The sequence below is a fragment of the Amblyomma maculatum genome, chromosome 4 (genome assembly GCF_055883805.1).
Source record: "Amblyomma maculatum isolate TAMU_Amacu chromosome 4, ASM5588380v1, whole genome shotgun sequence".
In the NCBI taxonomy this organism is placed as follows: Eukaryota; Metazoa; Arthropoda; class Arachnida; order Ixodida; family Ixodidae; genus Amblyomma; species Amblyomma maculatum.
In genome coordinates, this window is record NC_139347.1 from 68,017,979 (window position 1) to 68,036,527 (window position 18,549).

At 47.2% G+C, this 18,549-nt stretch overlaps 1 protein-coding gene across 2 annotated transcripts in view; it reads right to left on the minus strand.

Moving 5' to 3' along the window:
• The window catches only part of Polr3C (RNA polymerase III subunit C), a 31,925-nt gene extending 27,293 nt beyond the window's left edge, over nucleotides 1–4,632 (minus strand). For both annotated transcript variants that reach the window (XM_084601809.1, XM_084601808.1), the window contains exons 1-4: nucleotides 4,365–4,632; nucleotides 4,147–4,292; nucleotides 3,959–4,056; nucleotides 1,406–1,557 (exon numbers count right to left, since the gene is read on the minus strand). In XM_084601809.1, the coding sequence (XP_084457935.1) occupies nucleotides 1,406–1,557; nucleotides 3,959–4,056; nucleotides 4,147–4,292; nucleotides 4,365–4,511 (543 nt within the window). In that variant the 5' untranslated portion in view covers nucleotides 4,512–4,632. The remainder of the gene's footprint in view (nucleotides 1–1,405; nucleotides 1,558–3,958; nucleotides 4,057–4,146; nucleotides 4,293–4,364) is intronic.
• Between the last annotated feature and the right edge of the window lie 13,917 nt (nucleotides 4,633–18,549).

Genomic DNA, 18,549 nt, shown 5'->3' on the forward strand with positions numbered 1-18,549 from the left:
AGCATGGCAAAACAAGTGGCTCGGGCCACAGGCTGGCTGATGTCCATCCTTTCAGTGCGACATGATGTCGCCCCCTCCAGCCCACAAAGCAGGTGGGCTGCACAGCCTCCAACATGCAGTCATCAAGTTGTCAAGGGACGCACGGAAAGAGGGCGGGGGTTGCTTTAAACTGTCCTCCTCGGTCCCCCGTGTTGAAGAGAGGAGAACCTGCATCTGCCTTACATACTGGCACACTGCTACTCTCACCCAAAAGCAGCTTCACGGATTCCATTTGAGGAACACTGCACTAACTCATGAGCAGGGTAGCACGTCATCTGCCATTTCTCAGCAGACGTACCGGGTGAGACAAAATACCAGAACACACGTTATAAGTGCTATATATTATCCCGTAGATCGTAGCTACAAATCTGTTTCAGTTGCTGGTGAACATGAAAAACCCAAGGCTAGCCCAGAAAGTAAAGAAGCATGCTGTCATCATCTCCTTCAAAGAACTGGGGGCTGTCAATAATGAGATGGCCACCATTTCCCGTAATAAACGACACTGTTGACTCACTGACATTATTAGGGGGTCAAAACATAAACTATAACTCCAATTTTAATTGATTTGGTTCGCTTTGTAAGTTTCACGTTCCAAAGCGCTCAGGCTATGAGGGACACCGTATTGGAGGGCTCCGGAAATTTCGACCACTTGGGGTTTTTTAACGCGCACTGAGATCGCATTGTTTTTCGTCGCCATCAAAAAGCTGCCGCGGCCACCGGAATTCAAATTATGTTTACAAATATGCCGGGTAGTGTAGTGGTAAGACGCCCGACTACTGTGCCAGAGTTCCTGGGTTCGAACCCGATCACGGCGGCTGCGTTTCGATGGAGGCAAAACGAAGTGGAGTCCGTGCGCTGTGGGATGTCAGCACACGTTAAAGATCCCCAGGTGGTCAAAATTACTCTGCAGCCTTCCACTACTGCTCCTCTTTCTCTCTTTCCACTTTCACTCCCACCTTCCTCCCTCCCTTCCCTTACGGCGCGGTTCAGGTGCCCACAAAGCAAGTGTGACAGATACTGCACCTTTCCCTTCCTGTGAACTAATTGTTAATACGATTATTACTCAAATGTTGACTCTAAGGCTACATTTTCCTATGAATAAAGCTATGTTCATTATGTACAAACGAAATTCTTACAAAGTGCCAAAATTTGTGCAACAGTAATCCAATTGCCAAACTAATACTTGATATGCTCCACAGCTACATGATAAGCAAACTTATCAATCTTATTTGCAACCAACAAACCTTATTATTTAACTGTGGTACCTAAATCATTCCCATAAAGCTTTCTTTTATCAATCTGTAATCATTCTACTATTTACTACCATTCCAGAAGAAACAAAAAACAAAAAGTTATATGAGCCCACCTGCGGAATCTTATGCACGTCCTCTTCACGCAAAACAAGCGTGGGAATTTTTGTACCCTCAACATTAGGGTCGGGATACGGCACCCTAACCAAAAAGTTGGTCTGGACAAGGTCGACAAACTTCTGCTTCACTTCTTCTGCAGTACTGTTTCCTGGAACAACATGAAATCCAAGTTAAACAAAGCATTCCAAAATTGCTGGGCAAGAAATCCAACCTACAAAGTTCAACCACACTACATAAACAGCATCAAAATCGGTAGGCCCACGAGAACAAATGGCTGCTGACACAGGACAGAAACTATGACAAAACACAACAGCGCATTTTGCATATCACTTCTGGCAGTTTTTGTTGTATGAGCAACCTTAAAACTAAGAAATGCGTTACTCACGAATACTTGCCTGTCCTCGTCCGACAAATACACATTACCCCTCATGATTTTAAGCATATATATATTTCTTTTTTTTTTTTTTGCTGACGAGAGAGAGAGAGAAAAATAATAGGAAGGAATAGCACAGACAATGGATGAAGGCAGACTGTAATCTTCCCTTTGTTCCTGCCATGCTCCTCCAACTAGCTCACAGTAGAACCCTCGTGAAAAAACAAAACTGATGTCACGCACAATACGGCATGTAAATTCACCACTGCAACAAGCACAGCAATGCAGAAAACAAGCCACTCGAATGCATGGACCGTTATAATTGAGGGTATATTGTGGGCTGCTTTAGGATGGACCAGTCCCGTTTGAACCTATGCATTTCTTCAACTTTTTTATTTGAAAAAGTGAAGTTCAGCATGGTTTCTAAGTAAAATTCTAGCTGGACGGGGGTGGTGGAAGTACTGCCCCTTCTCCCTTTATAAATCTATCCTAATTATAATTTCTTTTAAGTCATGTATGCTTTGGATGTTACCATATCACATGGAACTGCAATTATGCTCTGATGGGCCCTTGCCAAGAAGCCATTCTTTTTTAATGCAATAGCGTTAAAGGCCCCATTCTGCAGATTTTTATTTATTTATTTCCAAATACTGCAGGCAGCAGCGCTGCCCAAGCAGGAGAGGGATTACAAGTTTTGCAATAACAGTTCAGCAAGCATATTTTTATTACAGCAATCAGCAATAAATGGAGGCAAACGGTTCCACTGATGTGTTGTTAGGGGAAGTATGAATTCTGGTAAAGGCAGATAATCTGGCGTTGTCAGCATTGTGAGCAAAACATCATGGAAGTGGCTCTGGCAGATAGTAGTTGGCAGGTGAAAACGCCAAGCATGAACGAGACCACACGATACTGCAAAATTTGGAAGAGCTGCCAACTCTGGTTACTCATTTGAAGTAGGAGGGTGGAATAGGAGTCAACCTTCTGGGACTCTTGGATGTCATGTCAAGTCAAGCACGCTACGCCTCCACGCAGGCATGTTCCCATTGTAGCGGGATGTGCTCCTGTAAGCATGAACGCCAAATGCGATGCACCGCTGCTCAGCAGGCCAAAGACTGCCAGGCTTTATTGAACCCAAATATATAGCCGGGGAAGCAGTGCTGCCACCTAGCGGAACTCGCACACACTACATCCCCCTCTGTTTAAGAAGGAACAGTCTGCACAACACAGCCTCTCACAAGTCCAGTCTTTTCAGCACTCACACACACTACACCCATGGCTTGGTTAAAGCGAGGCTTTATACCTATTTCAAGGGATTGCTTACGACTGGTAGTTAGATAATGTGGTATCTTAGGAGTGTATGACAATAATAAGTGAGATATTAGAGGCATAAATTAAGGGATTACAAATTAAATGCGTAGAGACTGCATGCACATGAAAAACGAATTGCAAGTTGAGCCGCAGCCTTATGCTATCACGGCATACCTTTAATGGCAGAGCTCAAGTGTCATATATATTTTTTTTTTCGTCATGTGCCAACAACGACATGCTCTGCAACGATCATGTTAACAAACCAAAATTTTAATACAAAAGCTTTATGTCTCCCATAGCAACAAAACCCAGTGCGATCTGGCATGCAGAAGGTATGAAAAATTAGGAACAGGTAAAAATATTTGGTTCATTGTGTGTAACGAGCCAAAGTGACAGCCTATAAGAGACATCCTAGTGGAGGACTCCAGAAATTACAACCACCGAGGACTCTTTGCAAAGTACATGAGTGCCTTGTCCACAGGCCATGAAGGCTCTTCCTTATAAACCAGCGCGAAGACACGGGACGAAGAAGGAAAAGACACACATGGCATAACCAACCCCAAACTGCCGTTCTAAACTACATGAAGGCTCGTTGGTCTAGACCGATTAAAAGTGGACCAAGATAATGGGCGTTGTGATTAGTGGTAGTGACGTCAGGCGGTAGTGGCATTATGATCATGGTATTTTGCAAGGGCCAGAACAGAGTTTTGAAGCGACACTAGTAAATATATTTAACAGGCGACGCAGTATGATGCATCATGGGCCATAAACGTTTTCGCATTAACAACAGGTGTAAGCAGTCTAAAGAGCCCTTCCCAACTTTCGTGATATGAACTTCTGTTCTGCTTTATCGCAGCCACGGCAATACCTTGTAGTCTATCCAGCACCTTCTGAATGACAGCAGACATACATAGCCTTCCGTTCAGCAAAACCTCTTCGATGATGAATTCACCTGCATCGCCGTATCTAGAAAAAAATGCAAAAACCACAACAGCCATTTGAGTTCAAAATTTTGCGCGCAAATAAAGACAGTTCGATGACATGGCCATTACTTACAGCAATTTGGCACAGTAAATATATCGTGGATATCGCAGCATGCACAGAACGCGGTCGGCGTGTATGGAGTACTTGGCGAACCCTCTTGGATGAGCATGAAACTCCACAAAGTTTTGATGAATCAATACCAGCAACGACTTCTTGATCTAAGCGAAAAATGAAAGAAATCAAACACGACTGTGAACTAAAAACATGCGATCGCATGCAGCGCTGAATACCTTGGAAAGCGGCAGGTTGGTTGCCCTCGCTATTTCTGCCAGGGTTCTCGACGTAACTTTAAGCAGACATTCACCGACTGACTGCACAACGGCTCCGAAGTGTTCTTTCAGGATTAAGGAACAAGCTCTAATTTTTAAGTGCGACATTTTCCTTAGCTTTCATTTGTAGTACACTGTACTTCGTAGCTGCTGGCCCGTCGGAGGTAGTTAAAAAAGCCGTAAAGCCGGCAGTTCCGCCAGTGCGGGAACCGCAGACCGCAAGAAGCCGTACTATGGTGGCTAGAAAGGTTAGGTGACGCGAGCGGGCCGCGAGCGCCGCTCCTACATTTCATGCCTCTCGTAGGTGGCGCTGCTCTCAGCACTTCGATGCGTGCTCGGCTCGCGCTGGGGCACGGCCGGTCTCGAGGGAGAGCGCGCGCTCTTCCTCGAGACCGGCCGTGGCTGGGGTAAACTTTGCTGCGGTTGCAGCGCAGTCATACCAACAAAATGTTAAAATTATTGTTACCACTTGAAATATTTTAAACAGGTAAGCAAAATAGGCAAGTCAGGAGTGACGTCGACTGCTAATATGCTCTTTGGCACCGTGAAAGCGGGCGATGCAGCTGTGCCGGTTGTTTTGCTTGTCGCGCTAGTAAATGCTGCTTAAATGACGAAGTTTTGGTCTGAAGATGCATTACATACCATTTCCCGATGTGCACAATGGTCGAAGTTATAAAGCTAACTGTTTTGGTTTGGTATGAGTTTTAAAAAAGCCAAAGCGACTCGGGCTGCGGGGCGTTGCAGTCGAAGATTACAGAGAATGCAGATGACATGCGATTATTTAACGTGCGGTTACGTCGCACAGTACGCAGGCATCAGGCTAATTTGTATTCTTTGTTTTCTGCGAATTTCCGGTGCGTCTAAAGTGGTAAAGTGCAATTTTTAACCAGATGATAGCCAGAACGTGCAACACGCGATGTGAAACGGTATTTAAGTACAGAAGGAACAAATTGCAGTTTTATTCACAAAAAACTCTCATGGATAGGCAAAGTTTTGTTTATTGCACTTAAGGGCAAGAATGCTGGAAAGAAAAGTGAAATATCACAATGTTGATGTTGCTGTTGAAGGCCTCAAATATACATGTAATACAGGTAGAATAAACACAATTTCCAAACATAACTACTCACAACCAAATAGCAAATAAACAACCCACCTCAGTTTCAAAAGTTTCATTCTCCCTTGCCTTTCTTTTGACAATGAATTATGCGTCTTCAGGTGTAGTCTGCTAAGAACATAGAACTTAATCACTTTGTTTGTCACAAATTTAATATATCCGTGACAACCAACCAGCTGCAGTTTGGTCATTTGGAGAATGGATACCAAGTCAATAAGGCTGTCTCTTCGGATTTCACGCGCACTAAAACAGCGAGTAAAGGTGTTTTCATGGGATGTCACAGGGGCGTTTAGATTGGTTGATGGAAACACAAGACCGCCTCTGTCAACAGTGCATTAACTAGAATAGCAGCATGGGCATATGTTGGTTATGCATCTTGAGGTAACAGCGCGGAACGTGGACGGGAGCACAAGATTAGAAGACGACACAACGAGCGATGACTTTCAACTGGTAATTACGTCACGCTGCATCTGGAGCAGTTCCGTTCTTGAGACTGAGGAGTTGTCTGCATCAGTCTTCACATTTTGTGCCAGCGATGCATTTCTTCGCCACATCCAGCGATATAAAATATCAGCCTTGAATCACTGGCCTGAGTGATGACAGATGTGTGTTCGATCCTTTGAGAACTTCATTTGCCTCACTCAGGTCTCCCACATAAGAAGCTGGTCATGGATGATGCTGTCACTATATTTTTTTAGCAATTTACTGGCCTTTTGCCTGACAATGATGCTTTCATAATTTTTTTTAGTAATTGATTGGCATTTTGACTGACAACCGTACTTTCATTAATTTGTTTTAGCAATTGACTGGCCTTTTGCCTGACAACAATGCTTTCATTATTTTTTAGCAATTGACTGGCCTTTGCCCGACAACGATGCTTTCATTAATTTTTTTAACAATTGACTGGCCTTTTGCCTGACAACAATGCTTTCATTAATTTTTTTTAGCAATTCACTGGCCTTTTGCCTGACAACGATGCTCTCATTATTTTTTTAAACAATTGACTGGCCTTTTGCCTGACAACAATGCTTTCATTATTTTTTTTTAGCAATTCACTGGCCTTTTGCCTGACAACGATGCTCTCATTAATTTTTTTTTAACAATTGACTGGCCTTTTGCCTGACAACAATGCTTTCATTAATTTTTTTTTAGCAATTCACTGGCCTTTTGCCTGACAACGATGCTCTCATTATTTTTTTTAGCAATTGACTGGCCGTTTGCCTGACAACGATGCTCTCGCTAAATTTTTTTAGCAATTGACTGGCCATTTGCCTGACAACAATGCTTTCATTAATTTTTTTTAGCAATTGACTGGCCTTTTGCCTGACAACGATGCTTTCATTAATTTTTTTGTTTAGCAATTGAAGGTAATTTTGCCTGACAACGATTCTTTCATTTTTTTTTTTTTAACGGGGGGTTTCTAAACGCAAGAGAAACAAAAAGGTACGCACATGTACTACATACTCGCACTAGCACCTCGGCAAGAAAAACTACATAGGCGCCAAGCAAAACAGCATAACCTGAGCTAGGGCAAAGCCGATTGAAAAATAGCACCCCAGCTTAAGCAGCATCTACAGGCAAACAAGAACGAACGCGCCGGCGTGCGCCGGAGAGAATGCATCGAAGAGCTGACAGCAGCGCCACAGCGGCGACCAGTGGCGGCGGCATGAACCGAAGGCGCGTTTTCTCCAAGCGGCGGAATGCGCGGTCGCGCCACCTCTCGCTTCTAGCCACCATAGCCGTACTGTTTCGCCTGTGGTCCAAAATCCGTAGTTTCGCACTAACTTTTTTCACCCTTTCTCACATACTTTGCAAAATAATTAAGTCTATACAAAACACAAAGCGACAAAATAAGAGCCTTGTCACCACACAAATGTTATGTTTTGCCAAAGATGCTTTGCAACGTAAAGTTAATGGTTTTCAATCGAGAGTACGAAAGCTGGCGTGGATGGACTCCGCATGTCTCCGCATACCGCGAGATTTGAGCATGATTAGAGTCATTTGACTAGCTTATGTGGACTGTCGCACGTTTGGTGGTACTATGGTCCGTTATTTACTCGTACTAAAGTGTAAGGAAGATGGTACAGTTTGCTTGTTACAAAAGCTTTACTGCAGCGCCTGTATTTTATTATGTCTCCATGAGACGGGCTCAATGGCTAAGCAAGTACCTTTGGACGTACTTGCATCTAAATCTTTTTTATCGTCCCAACGTGCAAAAAGTAAGCGAACACAATGCCACTGAGTGCACTGAACAGAACCACGTTGATAGCAACGCACAGATGCATCAGCATCGAGCCATCCGATTTGGACCTCTCCTTTACGGGAGATATCAGGGGCCGGCCGGTAGACGCTTCGCTCGACTGGAAGTTCGAGGACTCCAGAGTTTCTACATAAGGCAGCTCCATGCTAACCATCAGGTCTGGGTGCTGTATTCCTTTGGACGAACGCGACTTTCTCTTAGGCGTCGTCTGCGCTGACACCACCTTCTGCATGCGCCTTTTGTTTTCCTTTATGGCCGCGGGGAACTTGTTGAGGTACATAGTTAGACTCTCTCTCCCCATTGATGACGAATGCGAACGGCCATAGTTCGCCCGCAAGAGCCTAGATGCGGGCGCCACTCCAACGGCGTGATCCATGTGTGCCTGTGCACCCTTAGCCACAGGCATGGACAGAGACGTGACCGGCATTTTGGTCATCGATGCAACCGCATCGTGTTGGATGAGCGCGATGCTGTGCGGAATATACTTGGGTATGATAACTTCTCTATGGCTGGATGATTCAGGCGGTAGCGAATGGGAAGTCGAATTAACTTTAGAAGGAAAACGGCCCATACTGATGCGCTTGCTTTGCTCGCTGTTCCGGCTGTGTCGTTGGAGTAGAGGGGGCTGCATGCAATACTGGGCACTCCGCTCGCTGTAAAACTCTTGATCTTGGTTCCTGCTAGAGTTGCTCTTGTCGTTGATAATCTCCGGCATTGCATATTCAGCTCCCACCTCTTCGCAAAACGATTCGTGCAAACTTGAACTCAACATCCGCTCCCGAGCCTCAGCAACCATAGCTTGTGTTCGCGAAGAAACAGTCTTAGCAGACGAGCGTTGTGGCGTCCTTAGTATAGATGGCGGTGTTCTTGGCGTAGGCGGTGGGGTGGGACATGTCGGTGGGGTTGTGTCCGCTAAAATTGGAGGCGTTTTGGACAGAGTTGCCGGCGTCCTTGAGCGAGACCTTGGAGCAGAGTAGGTCTTTGCGGATGACACACGCGATCTGGAGCGCGATTGTAAGTTCAGGGGTCCCTTGGTGGATGCGATAGATGGTGGTGTCTTAGACTTAGAGCGGAGCTCTGGAAACGTCCTCGTATTTGGAGGCAGAGTTTTCAAGGACGACCGATGTTCCCGGGACTTCTTTGAAGCTGACGGCGAGTTCTTCGAGATCGCCGAGGCGATTACCTCTGGCGTCTTCATCGCCATGGTGGTCACGCTGGTCGATGGCGTCGGCAAAGGAGATGGCGTACCATAGCAGGAGACGGCTGATTTTCCATTGTTTGAAAATCGCGTGGATTTGGATACAGTCTCACCGTAACCTGATGCACTTCGCGACACTTCGCTGTCATCCTCCGAGGATTCAGTCGACGAACTGGCTGTCGACGATGAATCTGATGACGATTCTGAGGCGTGCGAACTCTGGGAAGGGCTCAGTTCCATTGGTGGGGGCAGCGAGTCCTCTTGTATCATCATAGCGGGACACGATAGCTGAGCCGCTTCCGTATTCGGCACTGGCACTGCGGGCTTCAGTTCTTCCATGCTGGCCACTGGAAGAGAGTGTGCCGTCGCATCTTGCCGTGATGCCCAGTTCCGGTCACCGCACTCGTCGGAACGAAACATTTTCTTCGTCCTGAACACGTTGGAGACTATAGGGCTGCTGATTTCTTTCGGGTCCGATCTCGCCACAACTGACGATTTAGAGAGTGAGTTTTTAGCCCATCTCTTTGATATTGTGGATTTTTTCTTTTGCGCCGCTGCCACTTCTGGCGGCTCCTCCATTGCAGCAAACACTTGCGGCATTTGCATGGGCAGTGGTGGCGGCAGCTGCAGCGGAGGCTCGAACGCGGCTATCCTGTTTTCGCTAACGGCCAGTCTCGCATTCAACGGTGGGACTTCGGGTATCTGGGCCAAGTGCGAAATGTAGCGAGGCTGCTGATGGTGTTGCAACATCTGCTCGGACACCGCAGCATAGTCGATGACCATGTTAGCGCTTTCGCTCAGGTTCATGTACCGGTCCAGGTTCGTCGACTTGCGCCGGAGCCCACCGTGAGACCCGGGCGCGACTCCAGGACGCGCATTAGACGGCCGTATGGTGGCATATCGGTCGAGCTCGTCTTCCGAGAACAACGACACTTGCGTCTGGCCACTCGAGCGGCGCCTCTGGGTGGAAGGACTGGCCGCGTACCAAGGCTGAAGTGGGGAGCCGGTACCTTTGTCAGCAGCCATGCCATAGTACTGCGCATCGTAGTATGTTGGGTCTTGCGGGTTGCCGTAGTCCATGGCTAGCCGAGGGACGTGGTCGGCATAACCCCCACTCGGCCGCCGCCCGGCACGCGACAAGCTTACGAGCCCTTTCTTTCTTCTCTTTTCTTGAGCATGTCAGTGGTAACTGCTGTTGTCGTTGCTGTTGTTCTCGCCCTTGAAACACAGTTTATTCTTTACGATACCCTCGGGGCCCGTAAAGGCGCTGATGCGAAGACAGATAAAACAGAAAATATGCAACGTTTACAGAGGCGTTTACTTAATAGCAAAAATAAAATAAATTCTGGAAGTAGTAACACAGTAATACGTAATACGTAAATATTTTTATACAGTATTACCGCTATTGTTGATGGAAAACAATTTTATCGGGAAGGCGGTTCCACTCAATCGATGTTCGAGGCAAGAAATACAACAATAAATCATCTGTTTGGTTTGGTTCGGTTTGTGAGCCTTAACGTGCACACCCCAAAGAGACTCAGGCCATGAGAGACGCCGTGGTGGAAGGCTCCGGAAATTTCGACCCCCTGCCTGGGGTTCTTTACCGTGCATTGACATCACACAGCACACGGCCGCCTAGCTTTTCGCCTCCATCGAAAGGCGGCCGCAGAGGCTAGGATTCGATCCCGTATCCTTGGGCACAGTTGTCGAGTGCCCTAACCACTGCACCACCACGGCGGGGATAATCACGTGTGAATTACGCCTATCGATGCTAATTTCATGCTGATGATTGATTGATGCGATGCGAAACGTAATGGGGTTGAAGAAAGAACTTGTTTCACATGGTAAAATGGTGACTGAGCATAACTGAACGATATATTTTGACGTATGCTAAGGGCTGAAGCTGAAGGTCAGATTTCATTGCCGTAGTACTTTCTGCTCGGTTATAATTTTTAAAAAATTTAACCAAACTATTCTGAACACGCTTTATGCCAGCCGTTTTTCTTTACCTGGATCCCATGCGCATGAGGCATACGTTGACTTTCGATGTATCAACGTTTTAAACAGTTATTACTTCAAGGAGCGTAAACAAGCGCGCGGTGTAAACAACCAAGAATGCAGATAGCTTTGCTAATGACATATTCGATGTGCGTTGTCCCAATGAGGTTAAGTAAATATATGTCTCAGTATACTCCTTATACGGGGAGGAAGGATATATAGGTGGTGGTGAAAACTTTTATTGTCCGGAAGAGGCGACACCGGAGCTCCAGCTCCGCTCGCAGGCGTCCAGGGAGCCCGATGTCACCCCAAGAGGCAGGGGCTAGTAGACAAAGCGGTTCGCCGCTTCGGTTGCCAGACGGACAATGTTGGCCTGTGTCGCCGGGTCTTCGCTATGAAGCGCGGTCTCCCATGCTTCTGCGTCCTTGAATAAATTGTATCCCGGGGAGTGGCTGCACTCCCAGAGGATATGTTTTAAAGTTCCTCTATCGCTACAGAATCTGCAGAATTGCTCCTCCGGATTTCCAGTTTGCGTGAGGTATCTCCATCTGGGAGACATGTGGTTCTTGGCTTGCAGGCGGCGCCAGGTGACTGCCTCTGTGGATGTGAGGGACCTATCTGGGGGTGGATATTTCCGCCGTCCTAACTTGTAGTGCTCAATGACTTATATAATTGCGGGGTGTTAGCAACTCTGCACGCATGAATTGACACTTACTCTACTGTTGAGTCCCTTAATCACAGTTCAGAGTAGTTATAAGTAATAACCGCAGTGCGATTGGTCAGAAGAAGGTCAACATCATTTGAGTTGTTATTTTCATGGAAATGAAGAAATAAGCTACAAACAGGCGATTATGACACGGTATTTGAGAGGGGAGGTCACTAACATAAATTAAAAAAGTAAACTTTAGTAGAGGTTCCTGTGATACTTAAATACTAGAGTAAACGTGAGAGAGCTGAGGGTTATGACCGTTAATTGCGACAAATTGCGGATGATTAGTAAAAAGTGTACAATTCATTTTAGAATGATTCTGTCAACGTTAGGGGGACTAATATTATGAAGCAGGGAAATGTACAGCAAACCTTACCGAAAGCTTTGAAAAATCTAAATATATATGCACTGCAATCAACGAACGATGCATCGGTCCAGTATGCGGCGGGGTTTGTGCAGCGGAAGCTGCAGGCTATGTTTCGCATTGTAGTACGACTATGGAATGCATGCTGTGTCAGTGTGCAGAACAAGATAGATTCTAGAAATTCTAGAAATAAAAGCGGTATATGAGAGTGCAAATGGGCAGTTCTGTTTAAGAAGCGGACCAGTTATTGTGCACTGACTCAAAACAGCATATAGGCAATGCGGATCAGGCCTCGCTTTGAATCAAACGACAAATCATTAACAAAAAAAAAAAAGAATTAAAATCATGCCGTTCTGGTCACTTCACGGTTCAGAGAGCGTGCCATCCTATCTTCGACCCTCATTCAGGCATCGAAGCCGTATCACCACGTTTTCTCTTCCAGTTGTTCTATACGTGTTTCAACGTGCATTTATGATGCTTCAGCTATGAAAATCAGCCCCGCCACGGTGGCTCAGCGGTTAGTCTGCGCGATTACTGAACCCAAGGACGCGGGATTGAATCCCGGCCGCGGCAGGCGCTTTTCGATTGAGGCGAAAAGCAATTAAGCCTCCCGGGAGCTGTACAATGTCAGTGCACGTTAGAGAACCCCAGGTGGTTGAAATTTCCGGGGGCCTCCACTACGGCGCCTCTCATAGCCTGAGTCGCTTTGGCAAGCCTCACAAACCAAACCAGTTATGAAACTCATTCTCTCATGAGAGGTGCGCAAACATGTGGTGCGCTGCCCTCAGGCTTCCGGGCCTTACCGAGAAAAAACGCCATCACATGAGCCAAAGTTTTTGCACCACGGCATAAATGTTCGCTTGCTTGTTGACTAAAACTCCACAAATGGCGTTCGGAGATTTACACACATCTGTGTGTATTAGGAAAGGTTTGGAAGTGACCCCCCCCCCACCCCCCTCCCTAGAAAAAAGACATGGTCGGTTCAAGGAAAACCAGTTTTTGAAGAAACCATACTATTTTCTTAAATAAGTTTCAGTTGGTTCAACCGCTCACTTGCGCAAGCCTTCGGTTCTAAAAACCATTTGTTTTATCAAGATCTAACAAAAATGGTCGTTTTGCGTGGATTAGAGACACTGTAAAGCCCTGTAACGAGTTGCAAAGGTCAGAGTACACCGGGGCCATATCTTTATTGTCTGACCTTTACATTGGATAGCATTTTATAGACGGCCCGAACATACCGCGCTACTGAAAACTTATAACCAATAGAAATAATGCGGACAACAATGTGACTTCTGCAAATTTCATCTCACGAAACAGTTTGGACCTTCGTCGACTCTCCATCTCCGAATAATGCGCAGTTCTCTACGAAGGCGACAATAAAGCACAGTCCCCTGACCGTCACAAGCCTAATTGAGTGCTGACTAGACAAACCACTAGCTGAGTACGCAGTAACAAGGGTTTAAACCGTTGTCGACATCAAGGCTCTGTTGCACGTTTACGGCTTTGTGCTTAAAATGTTCCCGCGATACTAAATAACGTGGCAATACATGCCACCAGGGGGCACTAAATACCCTCCTGCCATCCCCAGCGTGCCTTCACTTGATACACAGTCGTTTATACGGTTTGAAGCTGCGTGTTCGAGGACCATTTGCAGCTTTCTACGAGGTGTGCGAAAGCAGAGCTAAAGCGCCGTTAGTACCGGGCACGACACTCAGGACCAGGCTGTTCTCTTTTGTGCCCTGATGAGGAAGAGGAGAATGTTCGATAAGTAGGCTAAAGGAGCCAGCGCCGCCTCAGTCGAATCGACGCGTCTCCCGCTAGCATAACGCCTCATTTGAGTGTCTGGTCTTAACACTGCTTCTTTCCTGTCCTGCAGGGAATGGGAGGTCGTCTCATCGAAAGTGCTGTGCACTGAGACGTCAGTAAGAAGCTCTCTATACGCGCACGGGTGATGCTGCTGACCTCTTTTACGCGTGTTTTGGTTGACCGCCTTTAAACCCACCTTCATTTTCACCCTCTGCTTTTAGCAACCTCACAAGTGGAGTGAAACTGTTTACCAAGACACAATGTCAACGATGGAGGTCAATGCGGGGGAGGAGAAGGGATAGGACGGGGATGTAAACACAGAAGTAAAACAAAATTAAAAGCAAGACCAGTTAGACCTGGTACCCGTTGATGAGATCTAAAAATTGACCTGTTTTTGCGGTTCAAAGCAATGTGTGACTCCTGCTGTTGTTGCTGTTGCGACTGAAGTCAGGAGGAAAAAAAATGCGCGGGCCTTCTACTGGCTCTGTAGCTGAACCACCTCCGCTGCCTCGCGCGGACAGAAGAAAAAATAGAGAAGAAAGAAAAAAAGAAGAGGCTTCGGACCACCATGCAATAGCGGCTCTTAACATCTCATCTAATATCTGCTTGTTTGCCGACGAATGCGTAATTTATAGAGTAATCAATAACCCGAATGACACTGCATGCCTACAAACTGATTTAAACAAAATATATGACTGGTGTCAATCATGGAAGGTGGAATTAAACACATCTAAATGCAAATGCATGCGTGTCACTCGTAACCAACAAACAGATCCAGACTACTTTCTTAATAGTACTCGTTTCGAATCGGTATCATTCTTCAAATACCTTCGCATTAACATATCTTATCATCTTTCTTGGAATTTTGACATCAAAGCACATCACTTCGAAGGCTAACCGCATGCTTGGGTATGTCCGCAGAAATTTCTCTTCATCGTCACCTCCATTGAAAATGTTATCGTACACCACACTTATCCGTCTTCAACTAGAGTATGCATCCTCCATCTGGGGCCCCGGTAATATCACATTAATAAATGAACTAGAGGCTGTGCGGAATCGAAGCACCCGTTACATAGCTGGAAATTATCATCGGGCAGCAAGTGTTACGCGTATGAAATCTAACTTCAAGCCTCAGTCACTATCTACTCGCCGTAAATTTTCACGCATTTGTCTTTTCCACAAGCTATATTACTACAACGCGCAGTTCAAGGCTACCTGTATAAAGGAGCCATCTTTCATCTCGCCTCGCGCCGACCATATTCAATAAGTTGCTGTTCCCTACTGTAGTACAATGACCTGCTCTAATTCTTTTCTTCCTAAAACATGCAATGACTAGAACCATCTTCCACAGGCAGTTACTTGCATCATCGACCCTGCTCGTTTCGGAGCCGCATTAACCGCACTGTTGGAATCTGATTAATCCCTAATTGTTTCCGAATTTATTTTTGGTGTTTTTGTTTGGTTGCTTCGTTTTTTAACTCATGTATACTATATTCTTTGTTGAATTTCGTTTTGAGCTATTTTCAATAGTATCTTTTTGTGTCACGCTTCCTCTCGTACTGGATGCTGTTTTGTTTCACTGCTCCCACCTCCTCTGTATATTCGAAAGCCCTGAGGGTACAATAAATGAAATGAAATGAAATGAAATAAGCGAGGCGAAGATGGGCTACCAAGTCGGCTCTTCAGCGTAGCGTGACTCGTAGCCACGCTGGGCGTTTCGCGCTTCTCCCACTATAAGTGCGCTGTGGTCTAACAGGTGGTACGTGTCGTCTTCCTTTGGAGACACTTCGCCTCTCTTCTCACTGCTGCCTGAGAAGCATGCTGTCTGAGAAGCAGAGGGAGAAGACGGCTCGACAGTGTGAAGCCAAGAAGTGACAGCGAGCTACGGAGACAGAGGAACAACGTGAAGAGCGTCGAGCCAGACGTCGTGCTCAAGATGCGGCTCGGCGAACGCGTGCTTCTTCTCAAGCCATCGAAGCAGTTGCTTTCGAAATCTCCTAGACTTAACTGCAGCTAAGCCATTGTGAATTTTTCTTTCTTCTCTACTTTCTTCTGTCCGCACGAGGCAGCGGAGGTGGCTCAGCTACAGAGCCAGTAGCAGGCCCGTGCATTTTCTTTTCCTTCTTCCTACTGCCACAACAACAACAACAGCAACAACAACAACCATAAAGATCCCCAGGGGGTCGAAATTACTTCGTAGTCCTCCACTGCGGCTCCTCTTTCTCTCTTTGCACTTTAACTCCCATCTTTCCTCCCTTCTCTTACGCGTCCGCGGTTCATACGTCCAAAGAAAGAAACTAGCGTGGGGTGGAGGTGGTGAAGGGTGGCTGTTCCTGGCCCTACGGGGCTGGGACGGTAGGTCAACGCCGCTTGCGGCGGGGGCTAGCCAGCCACCGAATTTTTATCTGTTGTAGGCCGTCATTTCACCTGCCATCGCTTCGGTGGTGGACGACGGCTGTTGCGGCGCACGTCTTTCTCTCCCTCTTCTTTTTCTTTCTTCACTATTTTCTCTTTTGTCCGCATGAGACAGCGGAGGTGGCTCAGCTACGGAGCCAGTAGCAGGCCCGTGCATTTTCTTTTCCTTCTTCCTACAGCTACAACAACAACAAAGAAACTAGCGTGAATAAAAAAAATAGTAATGGTCTTTTCCCATCCTGTGAATATATTATTATTATTAAGCTCAACATGAAGCTCAACAACGTCATCTTCTACCTGAGTGACGTTGCTAATCTCTGGTATCGAAATCATGAGACAGATATGCCAACTTAGGCCAACTTCAAGGCAAAATTCACGGACGTTTTCGGTCGACCCAAAGTGCGAAAACTACGAGCTGAAGAAGCCTTGCGGGTACGAGTTCAGCATGAAGGGGAAACATTCACGAGCTACATTGAAGACGTCGTGGATTTATGTAAGCGTGTCGACCCGTCTATGGATGAGGCTGTCAAGATAAAGTACACAATGAAGGGCATTGATGTAGATGCATTTCACATGCTGTGGGCAAAGAGCCCAACCACAGTGGCCTCAGTATACAACCTTTGCCAGAGTTTCGATGAAATCCTCAAGCAACGCCTCTGCACTCGTCGCTCTCCCGCACCTGCTGCGTCCATCTCTGGCCTGGCTGTGAGCAGTGACCTTTTGGCTCACATCAAAGATTTTGTTCGAGATGAGGTCTCCCGACAACTTGGGTTTTTGTCTGGCGCACGCCCGTCGTTTACAGCCCAGCTACTTACTCCTGCGATCCGACACACCATCACGCAGGAGGTTGCCGATGCACTTCCTAGTTTTGGCCAGCCAGCGCCTGTCACACCTCATGTCGACCCTGTTCCAATGCAGCCCACACCTCTTGCTGCACCATTGAGTTACAACGCCCCTGTGGTCGTGCCGCCTCTACCTGTACCAGTACAAATGTCTCCCGCATATGCAGAAGTTACCGCCCGCCCTCCGCCGCCACAGTCTTTTGCGTACGTGCCGACTATGGCGCCAGCGACTGTCGCTCCAGGGTACCTATCAACGACGCCTCCCTACAATCCTTGGCGCACGAATGACAACCGGCCTATCTGCTATGCCTGCGGTATTCCAGGCCACGTCGCCCGCCTGTGCCGTCGTACTCTGCGTTCTGCCCCTGCACGCACTATGGCTGACAGCAATTATCAGTACGACACTTTGCGCCCACCTTCGGAGACATCTCCAGGGCAGCCGCACAGCTCATCGGGCCGCCAGAACATTCCATTGCAACGCTCGCCGTCTCCTCGCCGTCGGTCCTTGTCGCCAATGCGGCGTCACAGCGTGACACAAGACTCGGAAAACTAGCAGCTGCAGTTCCTGGGGCACGAACTGCGCACATTTCGCCTACCACAAGTCCTCGTCTGTCTCCGCCGAACGTTCTCGAAGTTTTCGTCGGCGGTATTCATGCCCTTGCGCTCGTCGATACCGGGGCCACTCTGTCAGTCATTAGCGAAAGTTTTTGCCGCTCGCTTCATAAAGTCACTGGACTTTCTCTTCGCACCGCCAGCGCCGATTCCGTTCATCCGTCTGCTGCTTGCACAGCGCGTGTAGTTATCGCGGACGTCTTATACGTCGTCGAGTTTTTAGTGCTTGCGTCATGGTTGCATGACTTAATTCTTGATTGGGATTTCCTTTCCCGCCACAATGCTGTTATTGACTGCGCCCGCGCCCACGTCGCCTTCTCTGCGCTCTGTGAAGCGGTTCTTGACCATTCGCCGTCTTTTCCTTGCGCCAAACTTGTTGTCGCCGACGACACCGACATTCTGCCCAACTGTGCTGTGATTGTTCCCGTGTGTGTACCCTTTTCTTTCGATGTGACTGTTCTCTTTGCGCCTTCTCCCATGTTCACCTCTCGCCGTCACCTCCTTCTTCCCTTTGCTATTATTGATATTAACTGCGGTGCCGCTGACATAGTTGTTGCGAATGCCTCCACCGCTGTGGTCCCGCTACTTCGTGGAGAATGCCTTGGTCATATTGAAGTTGCTGACCTCATCTCGCCGTTTGAGGTTGATGGGTATCTATACCACAGAGTGCCCACGTAGCCTCCCTAACGCCGATTACTGAGTCTTCCGATATACCATGGAGGAAGGAAAGCTTAGGAGAGGCCCTGACGTCATTTTTTTGAAGCCGGCGCGGCCGCGCCGCGACCGGACTACACCGGACGCTGCAACGTCTCTCCTCCTCCTTTACCC